This window comes from Ascidia mentula, chromosome 1, assembly GCF_947561715.1.
Source record: "Ascidia mentula chromosome 1, kaAscMent1.1, whole genome shotgun sequence".
Taxonomy (NCBI): Eukaryota; Metazoa; Chordata; class Ascidiacea; order Phlebobranchia; family Ascidiidae; genus Ascidia; species Ascidia mentula.
Window position 1 is genome coordinate 9,036,354 of NC_138566.1, and position 12,135 is coordinate 9,048,488.

General features: G+C 37.2%; 2 protein-coding genes across 2 annotated transcripts; one reads left to right on the forward strand and one right to left on the reverse strand.

Moving 5' to 3' along the window:
• The first annotated feature begins 1,270 nt into the window (after positions 1-1,270).
• LOC145904791 (ATP-dependent RNA helicase DDX4-like) lies at positions 1,271-8,891 on the forward strand. The gene is made up of 25 exons (XM_082992397.1): positions 1,271-1,344; positions 1,676-1,748; positions 1,807-1,846; positions 1,906-1,959; positions 2,438-2,503; positions 2,753-2,806; positions 2,868-2,918; positions 3,512-3,556; positions 3,900-3,989; positions 4,054-4,143; positions 4,367-4,453; positions 4,684-4,767; positions 5,034-5,108; positions 5,265-5,458; positions 5,515-5,631; positions 5,805-5,927; positions 5,992-6,153; positions 6,228-6,394; positions 6,451-6,544; positions 6,696-6,853; positions 7,241-7,349; positions 7,414-7,575; positions 7,967-8,101; positions 8,279-8,348; positions 8,498-8,891. Exons 2-25 carry the CDS (start codon positions 1,698-1,700, stop codon positions 8,536-8,538), a joined length of 2,319 nt encoding a protein of 772 aa, XP_082848523.1. The 5' UTR covers positions 1,271-1,344; positions 1,676-1,697; the 3' UTR covers positions 8,539-8,891.
• Positions 8,892-9,065: 174 nt separating this feature from the next.
• LOC145904807 (ciliary microtubule-associated protein 2-like) lies at positions 9,066-12,004 on the reverse strand. The gene is made up of 10 exons (XM_082992398.1): positions 11,867-12,004; positions 11,599-11,694; positions 11,379-11,513; positions 11,153-11,309; positions 10,988-11,093; positions 10,630-10,805; positions 10,464-10,559; positions 10,125-10,322; positions 9,839-9,966; positions 9,066-9,757 (listed from the first exon to the last, which is right to left on the reverse strand). Exons 1-10 carry the CDS (start codon positions 11,914-11,916, stop codon positions 9,649-9,651), a joined length of 1,251 nt encoding a protein of 416 aa, XP_082848524.1. The 5' UTR covers positions 11,917-12,004; the 3' UTR covers positions 9,066-9,648.
• Positions 12,005-12,135: the final 131 nt, after the last annotated feature.

Consider the following 12,135-nt stretch of genomic DNA (forward strand, 5'->3'; position numbering starts at 1 on the left):
TAAAAAAACGTTTGATTTAGTTTAATGGTTTGGTTTGAGAATGCTAGCAAGAATCAGGAAAATCCATCCTAATCCGGATTAACATGCAGGCCGTCTAAAGCAACTTTTATTTGAAATTGGCGAAGATCCGGAATAACAGAAAGAGATACGGATCATTTGTAGCTCCAAGTTTGCACAAATTAGGCAAATTTCCCGATAAGCCGAATCTAGATTAACCGAGTTCCACTGTATTTTCAAATTGAACGTCGCCGAAAGTTACAAAACTGACGTATGGTATGAACGCCATTATTACCTGAAGACTATAGGCTATTACGTGAATAAAACGTTGACATTTGTCGAACATGGTGTTTACGACTAATCTCAACATTAATATGCTACGTATAAAGGACCTGAATGTGACTACCTTTACACGTCGATCTTAACGTAACTATAGGCTAAGATTTTTTTTAAGTTACAGGTTTTTGGAAAACCCGTCTCAATCTAACTATACTTTCTTATAGAATATGATGGCATTTTTGCAAGCGCCATAAATTACCAATGAAGTAACTCAACAGGGAACATGAAGTCGATTAAAGTTTCCTGGTTATTGACACTTTTGATCGTCTGCTTTCTGCATTTTAATTTACCTCACGCAGAGTCTCGCCCTTGATTTGGCAATCCACTAACTTCATATACTTATTCATCGCCTTCGCTTCGGTTCCAGTCAGCGTATCGTTTTTTTTTATTGTCTGATAAAGCGTATTCGTTGGAACAAGCAAAACTTCAGAACAATTCATACTATTTTAAACATAGTTGTTTATTTAGTTGTTGTTTGCCGTTAGAACGAAGATATCCGCGAAATAATGTCCAAGGAAACCCAGTGTAGGAATAATTAGTCTCAGCTTAGTTGGCAAGATTGTCACACATAGTTCAATAGTGTGAAAATTTAATTTATTGATGGTTATAAAACATTATTTACATATGGAGCGAGAGGTGCTTTTGTTGATACAGTGGTTTCCAATCTTTTTCGGTTTGCAGCTCGGCATAAACTTGCATACTAAAAAAGTTAAGGAATATAGAGAAACTGTTCGCGACAAATTGGTGCATTTGAAAATGCGTCCCAAGATAGCACTCGATCAAAAATAACCACCTAAATAAAATAACACAGATACACTTTGCCCCTTTTGTGCATAAAAAACATACATTTTTTAAAAGTTCCGCGAGTGGCGCCGTTGCACCTCTTCCCGGGAAAAAAACGTGTTCTTTCTTTTCCGATCGAAGTTGTTTGGACAAAGGCGGTAGTTACATCGTCTGTGGACATTCAAAACTACTTTGCAAATAGTCATTTAAACACTTCCTTTTAAGGTACAGTCCATGTTTTTGATGTGGTGGTATTTTTTTGTGATACTCTTGTATTTCTCTAAAATGCTTCTGTAGTTTGATTTGCGTCATCTGTAAATTTACGGAGACCAATGCCTGCATGTGTATGTTACAAACTTACATCATTCCCATAAGTACCAGATTTTTTCCCATAAATGTGAAGGTCCTTTATCCACAAAAATATTTCATGCAAATTACAAATTTTCCAATCTGGGCAGCAGTCATCAATGGACAAAATATAAGTTGGCAAAATTTTTTGATCCTTTTCTGGCAACATCCCAACTATGCGGGGAATTAATTCATAGTTTTTTTGCAGTTTTTGTATTTTAAATTTAATCATGTTTGATGATGATGATTGGGGTAGTGGAGTTGATGCACCAACAAGCCAGGTAAGTCGCAATTAATATGTTCAAATGGATGGATGGTTAATAAACATTTTCTGTTAAGTTTGCTGGAAGTGGTGATGGTGGATTTGGGCAGCGAAGTGGTATGTTATGCGAATTTTTTGTTTTTATTTTGATATGTTGATGGTGCTTGATTTTGCAGATTTCAATGATAAGATGAGCTTTGGTCGTGGAAGAGGAAAGTTTGCAGACAAAAGTATGTTTCAGTTTTGTGTTGAGCGTTTTTTTGTAGTCTGGTTTTGTGGTGTTTTGTGAAGTTGGTGTTGCAAAAAACAATTTTCTGACAAAATCTTATTCAGCCTGAAAATATTTTCTGAAAAAAAGAAGAGCTTTTATGTAGATTGTGTTGTGTTCAAAACCACGAAATACTGATATTTTGTTTTCCTTTTTAAAAAAAAAAAAATTAACGTAATAAAAGATACCAATATGTAAAACTTGTCATTTAACACAAATTTTGCAGCATCCCAAACAGCTCTGCATATTATGGCTTGTGTTTTGTACATATTGCCATTAAATATTAGCATTATTTTTGAAAGGTATAATGCTTATTTTTGAAAGGTATACAATACTATAAGCCATAAAACTACTAATTTTTATCATATTTCGAAGCCTTTATATGAAAACAAAAAGTAAAGAGTGGTATTTTTATTAAGAAACTAATATTTTTGTTACAGTTACCAAGCAAACAAACTCATTTGACAACGCTCCGTCCGGTTTTACAGAAAAGTCTGACTTTAAAAGTATGTGTTGGGTTTCGAAGAATTTGTACATGTCCATTAACTGTAATAGGGGGGTTATGTGTGTAAACTTATAGCTCCCAATACACCCAAACTTAAAAACCTTCAAAGTCATAAGTTTTCCTCTCATACAAGATTTGTTCTACAATCTTAGAGACAATAAGCTTATTTCCCCAAGCTTTTTTCTGCCTTCTTACTGTTGATGGGGCACAACACAGCATTTAACAGGCACAATAATATATTTTTTTAAAGGCTCAGCATGGCCAAGTTCAGAAACCAATGGCTGGAATGATGGACCAAGTGAAGGTATGTTGTGCAGTTTAAAATTGGTAAAAAAATGAATGAGGAGTAAGTCTACTTTTTTTAGGATTTGGTAAACCTGGTGACAGCCAGGGGTTTGGCGGATTTGGATCTGGAGGTTTGAAATGTCTTAGTATAACATAGCATTTAATAAATTAAATTAAACCAACCATAATGTTTAACCTTGTTGCATTCTTTGCAACAAACCTTGCTACAGAGTTTTGAACACTGACAAAAATGAATATACCCTGAGTGTTACAAATATAATTGCATCTCTCTTTGCCTTTGTCAGTGAATTTCTGGACTAATTTCATTAAACATGTGGTGATAGCAGTTGCCTGTCATGCAACAGTTTGTTAATCTCACGCTATCTTGATGCAGAATGACGCAACAAAAGCTAAATCACATGTGAGAAATGTGCACAAAAGAAGTTGATCGTTAGGACAAAAAAAGTTATTTACTTTTAAAAACACATTTTGCAACTAACTGATTTCTTGCGAGTCTCTTGCTAATTGGCTAAAGCTTAATATCGCTTGATTTCGCTGCAATACGCATTGTGAAAATGTGCTATGTTTAGCCACCAGATTGGCAAAAAGGTCTTGATAAATCCTCCACACACATTTTTTAAGTGTGTCACAATTACAGTTGAAAATGGTTTTTGAAAATTTATTACAGAAACACCTGAAGAGACATAATTGCCATGTTATTTAGGTTTTGATGACCAGCCAGCTGGCAATGATCGATTTGGGTCGGGAGGTAAGTTTTAGCAGCTCTGTAAATGTATTGTAACATCAGGGTTTTTAAAAAATTTATTGTGGTTGTCGAAGATACAAAACAAAAGGGTTGTTTCAAGTGCGGAGAGGAAGGTCACAAGTCAAGAGAATGCCCAAAGGGAGAATCTAATGGTTTGATAAGAATATTTAACAGTAGAAACATAGTTCAGTCCAAGTTGAAATCAATACCTACCTAAAGCATTAGCAGGAAGCAGGATAGTTAAGAAACAGATTTCAGTTTTTAACATAAAAGAGAGGTCAAGAATTCTTAGCACCGGAAGTTCTTGAAAAGATTAGTGAATACAATAACAACGTATTTTTGTTAGGTTTTGGTGGAAGATCAAAGACCTGCTTTAAATGTGGGGAAGAAGGACACATGTCTCGTGATTGTCCTACAGGTGGATCATCCACTGGAGGTGCTTTTTAATGCTTCTATTCACAACTTGCAATTTTTCTCAAAACTCTGCTGTTTGTCCAAAGGATTTGGTGGAAGGTCAAAAAGCTGCTTTAAATGTGGTGAAGAAGGTCACATGTCTCGAGATTGCCCAAGTGGTGGATCATCAGGTGGGGGTAAGACATGTTTTCATTTATAAACAATACATAATAAAATTTACTGTTCTCTAATTTTATTGAAAGCAAGGTTTGATTCATAAATAAAAATACAAGATTTTAATTTCTTCTGCATATACTTGTTTCAACAGTAAACAGTATAATCATATTTTTGTGCAGTTATGCAGTAGTTGATTTTTTTGTTGGCTGAATTAAAAGTCTGAAAATAATTCATGCATCTCAGGATTTGGTGGAAGGCCTAAAGGATGCTTTAAATGTGGAGAGGAAGGTCATATGTCAAGGGATTGTCCAAGTGGTGGATCTTTTGGGGGTGTTTATTTGTGGATACTCAACATAACTTTAAATAGATTTTTATGTAGCAGCTAGATTTACAGAATACAAGAATAGCTATCTCTAAATTTTGTTGCAAAACCTATTATAAATGTGGAGATTAATATTATTTGCTTTAGGTTGGCCATAATGCTGTTATGGTAGTGTGTGGACTTTTGGACAAATTATTTTATTTTTGGATACATTAACTTATAACATAATTCCTTTTAGGTGGGGGAAGGTCTAAAGGATGCTTTAAATGTGGAGAAGAAGGTCATATGTCAAGGGATTGCCCAAGTGGTGGATCTTTTGGAGGTGTTTATTTGTTTACTTTATAGTGGATAATAGTCAACATAACTTAGTGTGTGGATAATAGTCAACATAATACTGTTTGTATAACAGCCAGTTTTGTAGAATACATTGGTTTTATAATAAACAAAGGCTTACTTCAAGATTTTGTTGCAAACAAAAAACCTAAGTGAAGAAAATGGTCTTTGGCTTGAGGTTACGCTAAATTATAGTGGGAATTATAGGATAAAGTTTGTTATTTTAAAAGTATAACTTAAAAATATATTTTCAAGGTGGTGGAAAGTCTAAAGGTTGCTTTAAATGTGGAGAGGAAGGTCATATGGCCAAGGATTGTCCATCACCTGGTGGTCAGTATTTTTAAAAACGTGGAATGATTTGTTATTTTTTTTTTAAACTGGCAACAGTGTAGTTTATAATCTATCTTCAGTAATGGTGCAAGATCCACTTTGTTATATAGTTTGATTTGCATGAAGATAAAATCTCACATCTAGAAGTTGTTTCAGACAATGATAAAAAGGATCGTCCCCCTCTCTACATTCCTCCTCCACCACCAGAAGAGGAAGATGAAATATATGAAAGCATGCAACGAGGAATCAACTTTAACAAGTACGACTCCATTCCGGTCGAGGTTACTGGTGTTGATGTTCCCAAATTTATCTCGACCTTCGAGTCAGCTGGCCTCCCAGAAACAATAGCTGTGAGAAATTTTTAGGCACAGAATGATCGAATACATTGTAACACGTGTGTTTGCAGGCAAATGTGAAAAAGGCTAAATACGACAACCCGACACCAGTTCAGAAGTTCAGTTTGCCCATTGTGTTGGCCAATAGGGATCTTATGGCTTGTGCACAAACTGGGTCTGGAAAGACGGTTTGAACCATTTTTTTTTCCTTGTTTTAAATGTAATTTCAACCATTGGACACTGGGAGCAGTTTCATTCCATAAATATTTTCCTTAGTGGAAAATGACTTTAGAAGTCGACCACTTCATATCCTAAAAATTAACCTGGAGGGAAAGACAATAAATTTGTAATTTTCTTTTAGGCAGCGTTCTTACTTCCAGTACTTACAAGCATGATCCGAAGTGGATTGGATTCCTCCTCTTTTTCTGAAAAGCAACTTCCACAGGCAATTATTGTTGGACCAACCAGGGAGCTTGTTTATCAGGTTTGAGTAAAATACTAAGACATACTTCCTGTGTTATATTTGTAAATGTGGACTGTTTCTCTAGATTTATCTTGAAGCAAGAAAATTTGCCCGCGGAACCATTGTTCGTCCAGTAGTGGCCTATGGTGGAACCAGCACCGGGTATCAGCTAAAGGAACTCCAGAAAGGCTGCCATATGCTTATTGCCACCCCTGGCAGACTCATGGATTTTATCAATCGTGGAAAAGTAAGTAACTGCATTGTGATCAAGTGTCATAACTTAAATTCTTGTACTCTTCCACACCGATTCTTGTTTGTCAGATTGGATTGTCAAGTGTGCAATACATCATTTTGGATGAAGCTGACCGTATGCTAGACATGGGTTTTGAAACTGAAATTCGTAAGCTGGTGGAGTCCCCTGGAATTCCTGGAAAAAATGAAAGACACACACTGATGTTTAGTGCCACCTTCCCTGATGAAATACAAAAGTAAGGGTCACAAGCAAAATTGAATAAAACTTCTGGTGCAATTGTTGCCTTTTCAGGTTGGCTCATGACTTTTTGAGAGATGACTTCTTGTTCTTGACTGTGGGCAGGATTGGTGGAGCATGCTCTGATGTCACACAAGAAATCGTGCAGGCAATAAACTCTTCTTAAACATCACCTGAGCTTAATAGAGAACTTTTTGGCGATTTTTATCTTAAATTTTATCTCAAGTGTTGTGTGAAAACTTTATCATACAGTGCAAATAATTTAACCTACAACACGGTGAAATATTTTTCCCCCACAGATTGATCAAAGTGATAAGAGGAACAAGCTAATGGAGCTTTTAGCTGATGTTGCTGACACTGGGTCTCGCACACTTGTTTTTGTAGAAACGAAGAGGAGTGCAGACTTCCTTGCATGTTCCCTGTGTCAAGAAGGTTTTCCCACAACCAGCATTCATGGGTAAATATGCTTTTTTTTTATTTCATACCAGTCGAATAGTACTGTTAATATGAGGGATGTAATTCTTGAATGTGTTTATCAAGGACTGACTTAGTTATAGATTCCCATGCAGCATAACATGCCTTGACATAGCTGGTGTCACAATCCTTTTTATTATATTTTGTGGCAAACATTTTGAACACAGCTGTACCCATTCATCAGTGCTGTAGTCAAATAAATGGCTAAATATACTCTTTCCACTAGTCTTAGCCACTTGGTTACAGCACTGATGATGGACACAGCTGTGTTCAAAATGTCGTAACAGCTTTGGCCTTTCTATTCAAAGTTAACTTTTCACATCTTTTTATTAACTTTGCTGAAAACTTTAACTTTGTTTCACACTTATAGTGATCGGCTGCAAAAAGAAAGGGAGGAGGCCTTGAGAGACTTCAAGTCTGGAAAATGCCCAATTCTTATTGCAACATCAGTTGCTGCAAGAGGACTCGACATACCTAAGGTAATATAATTGTTGTATACACCTTGTTTGTTAAACCACGACTAACGAGCAATGCAAAGCGCAGGTTGAACATGTGGTCAACTACGATCTTCCGTCTGAGGTGGATGAATATGTACACAGAATTGGAAGGACTGGCAGATGTGGGAACTTGGGTCGTGCCACGTCATTTTATGACAATAGTAACAACTACACATTGGCAAGATCTCTTGTGAAAATCCTGGCCGATGTAAGTGTAGATTTTATTGAAGTTTTGTGTCACAAACTTTTGCACTGCTTGGTGTAAGTTTGTACATGGATAAGAAAAGGTTGTATAATTGAAGTGTGATTTTGTTCGGTAATTTATCTAATAAGGTGTAATGGGCATTTTGCTGTGACTGGCAAATTTGTCTTAAACCTCATTTTTGAGTCAGTGTCCCTAAACAGGTTGTTTTATTATTCACAATGTCACAAAATAAAGCAAAAACTGGTGAATTGTTTGATCAGTGTAATCAGAAACATAGCTAACTTTAGTTTGCAACAGCAGTAGTCCATCTCCCTTTTTTAACCACAGCAAACATGATTTTAAATGGCAAAGCTTGTAATGTAGATGCAAACCTAAATTTTAAATTTCCGTGCAGTCTATGCAAGAAGTTCCATCATGGCTTGAGGAATGTGCGGAGTCAGCTGTAGGAACAAGTTTCGGAAAAGACGGGAGTGGATTCGGTGGTCGAGACACCAGACGAGGAAACTTCAAGGGCCGAGGACCACCAAGGGTTTGTTTTGAAAAATTCACCTTTCACAAGTTGTGTTTATCTCAAAATTTTCTTGTTCCATTCTTTGAGCTTTGTTTAGTTTTTTTTTTGTTAAAATACCAAAGTTATTTTATTTCAATATGTCACATCACCAAAGTTATTTTATTTCAATATTAAAAAACGTTATCTATTGAATAGGGTGGAAACGATACAGGATCTGGATTCGGTTCCAGACAAACTCAAGATTATGACTATAATGATGCTGGAGGTATGTTGGCATCATCCTTGTTTGGCTTTAGTATGTACGTCATGGTTTGTAGAAATATGCCACCCATAAAATCTGACGTTTTTAATTTTGTAATAATCTGAGGAAAACAACACAAATTCGGTTTTACCTAAACCTCGTTTCTACTTAAGGTTTTGGAGGTGGTGCGGCAGACGACGACAGTTGGGACTAAGCATTGTATTTCTCCCTTCCCGAAACAGCGTTCACCTTCTTTTCATGTCACTTTTTGTTTCACTCGTGTACAGCACATTCGTTTCTTCCGTGTTATGTTCCTTAGTGTTAGGCGTGATTTTTGCTTCTCACACAACAAAAAACAACCGCACATACCACTGTCGCAATGCTCTGAATACTGCAACGTACATTGGCCCTATGTGGCATGATGCGCTGTGATTTGCTCTACACAGCGACGTGTTTACTTTTGGCAGCACTGGACTGGCTCTATTCCGCGATTTCACTGTGACAAACATCACCCTCAACTGCAGCCGAAGGCTTCGCATTATTCAAGTGCAATAAACGTTAGAATGCTCGCTTTCTAAAAGTTTATCTGCCTTCAAATGCGAGCCTTTGGCTGCATCTCCTTATATCACAGCGGAGGAAAAACAAAATCGCGCCAAGTGGGAGCAGTTCGGTGCAGCCAAAGGCTTGCATTTGGAGGTAGAGTTCGCATTATTCCTGTGTTCAACATTTCTTTTTAATAAACAACAAAACTGGTGGATATTTGGTTAAGATGCCTGCAAATGAAACGACAGTTTCCTTTCGTTGGTGATGAATGGGAAAGAAGTAAAAAACAAAATTTTACCATGCTAACCAGCAAAAGATAAAACCCAAAATTGGACAACTCTTTAAAAAACAGAAAGACGTGACTATTTTGTGGAAGCATTATTATCCCCGAAGCAAACGTTCGCACAGCAAGGTAAACCCAATTTCGGCAACAGCGACCATTTGCAGAATTTCGAGTATTTCCGATTGGCAACGGCGAGTGCACGAGGAAACCGAAGTGTCTCCCGTTGCAACTTTGCATAATGACACTTAACGCTTTCCACGTAGGGAGGCATGCGGTAAACAGTAACATTTAATCTGGAGCAGCGTTGCTTCAGTAACACCGATGGATGAAAAGGCGCATAATTAATCCCTGTGATTTTCGGGAGTATACAGTGAAGGATGAACAATTGAACTATTAAGGAAGTAATCTCACGTTAAACATACAGTGGCCTTCGCGAATTAAACACAAGTAACATATTGTCATGGCTTGTAGTTCATCAACTTAATGAGGGCAGTAGGTTTAGGCAGAAGAAGGGGCTCCATTGTTGGCTCGCTGCTTGCGTGGTCTTGCAGAACCGACAAGAAATACACGATCAGATAAAGGAACATCCTTTGCTCGAACCCTTTCCCTGAAATTAATGTGAAGCGTTTGCGTCAATTATTATCGGGCATTAGGACACGACCGTGAATCAAAACGACTTCATTCTTACTTCATGTAAAAATCTTTCTCTCGCGAATAAAATCTCGGTTGGGTCGAATTAAACACGTGACAACTTCCGTAACGATGCTGGGCTTCGGACCAGCGTTGGACATTGTACCGACCAGCTCCAACCGGATTCTAAACAATAAGCTTGTGAAAGCATTTTAATCAACGACTGTGTCTTGTTGGCATGTTATGACACAGGAATACGATACATGCGTATCAGTACTGTGATGTGGAATGAAACATAAGACGAACGACGCACACGCACATAACACGATTAATATTAAACGGACCGTGTTTCCAGTGAAGAACTTGTTGGCACGTTTGTCTGATCGTTCTGCCGACGAAAGAAAGGGCGGCAAATTTCGCATTTCTTTCGACTTTTTATCGGTAGAATAGCTGTTGGGGGCTGGACTCGTTGGTCGCCTGGGACACTGTGAAAGTGTGCAGCAATACACTCTCTCAGGCGGCTGGTCGGGATATTGTCTCACCTGCGGGGAGTTAAATCTTTGGTAATTTTGTCATTGATGTCATTGATTCAGTACTTTAACGTCAAAGTGATTAGCAAAGTCAAGCCCACAACAATAGTATTACACATACATCTGAAATTGTTGATTTAAACATTGACAAACCTTTCCGAATTGTCCGTGTTTTTTCCTGTGCTCATTATCCCAAACGTTCAGAAATGATGATAGGTTATACTCACCTGGGCCCAGGTCATTAGCAGTCTAAAAAATTTCCATTGTTAAACAACGAATGTATCCTTAAAAATTGTGCCTATAAATATTTTGCACTTACCACAACAGCATAATGGCCAGTCTTGTGTGCTTTGTTTCTTTCACCAGTGAACAGATCATAAGGCCCTCGTTTGCTGACTACTTTGTTGAGAATTTGCTCAGTAAAGCTCTCTTTTTCATATCGGCCAGGAGCGAGTTCACATCCAACAGTAGGCAGTGAGCGTGGTGTAGATGACCCTAGAACACAATAACCAAACATAAATTTCAGCAAGAAAAGCATCATTCAGCTAAGGTACAGACAGATTAATATGTGTTTTTTTCCAATTAAAGCATTATCGTTGTTTTAATGTACTGGATTCCAAGTTAACCAACCTGAACAAAATTTATCAACAGGCTGGGTATCAGTTAACTGCTTATACCTGCATCTAACATTCCCACAATGCTAGCTGATTTTGCTTGTTTTTCCTCCAATAGTGCTGATGGTGCACCACCTTTACCATAAGTCCCTGGCCCTGGTGTTTCACTCTGAAAAATATTTCGATAAAAAAGCTTTTGATGTTTTACATGAAAAAGAAGCTGCTTACAGAAAAACGATTGCGAAATCTTTGTTCACGAGTTGCACAAATTCCTCTTGTACTTGAAGGTTTTCTTTCCAATGAATCAATAAAATCTAGCTGGTTTACATTGTATGTACCAGGGCCCAACTTTCGCTTTTGTTCTTTTTTCTTCAACCATTGTTCACTAAAAACATGATACAAACAGAAAATAATTGGCGAGTTTGTTGTGTCAAGTGCTAATGACCATACTTACCGGTACAGTAAGTGTGGTATGCTTGCCAAACGCATTGTTTCATAGGCTTGCTGCCATCCAGGTCCTGACGAACGCTCTTCAACAGACTTTTCATTAAATCCACCAACATCAACATGATATGTCCCAGGTGCCAACCTGAAACACAATTATCTTGCAAAAAAAATTTCGTGCAAATAATTTGCAAAGCTAAGGAAAGATCCACATTATTCTAAGTTATTACTTTCTTTGAAGGTCATCAGTGGACTTTTTGCAATATGGCACTTGTGTAAATGTTCCAGGAGCTTTGTTTTGAGGATGAACTCCAGACACATCAAACCTGCATGAAAAGCATATTACAGAATTTAAGTGAAATTCCCAGTGTGAGTTGATTTAATGTCATATGATGGAAAATATTAGTGGAATTTATTGCCACACCAACTAAAGTAATTTTACCACAGGAAATTGTACAAATCATTTAGACAAAATTAAAATTGAAAACATAGGCCTACCTTGCAGTCTGTGTGCCAAAGGGAGCCCCTTGAAATAACTTAGTTGCCATTCTAAACTGATTAAAAATTCTTTACCTATGGCTACATGTTTGGCAAATTTGCCTAAAATTTTGTAAATATTAGCATATTTATTGCCACTGTCTGCATAATTTATGCTTGTTTATTGCTATTTACAAGATCTATACACCAACCTAGCGGAAAACGTTAGTTTAAAATTATTATTCAATACAGTTTCAAACAATAGCCACTGCGGTTCCTATTTGCCAACA

Excerpts from the sequence above, each read along its gene's own strand:
- LOC145904807 (XM_082992398.1), bottom strand. The coding sequence starts at position 11,916 with ATGGCAACTAAGTTATTTCAAGGGGCTCCCTTTGGCACACAGACTGCA. Across the intron at positions 11,514-11,598 it reads ACTGATGACCTTCAAAGAAA|GTTGGCACCTGGGACATATC; the intron begins GTAATAACTTAG and ends ATTGTGTTTCAG. Across the intron at positions 10,560-10,629 it reads CTGGCCATTATGCTGTTGTG|ACTGCTAATGACCTGGGCCC; the intron begins GTAAGTGCAAAA and ends GAAATTTTTTAG.
- LOC145904791 (XM_082992397.1), top strand. The coding sequence starts at position 1,698 with ATGTTTGATGATGATGATTGGGGTAGTGGAGTTGATGCACCAACAAGC. Across the intron at positions 3,990-4,053 it reads AGGTGGATCATCCACTGGAG|GATTTGGTGGAAGGTCAAAA; the intron begins GTGCTTTTTAAT and ends GTTTGTCCAAAG. Across the intron at positions 6,395-6,450 it reads TTCCCTGATGAAATACAAAA|GTTGGCTCATGACTTTTTGA; the intron begins GTAAGGGTCACA and ends TTGCCTTTTCAG.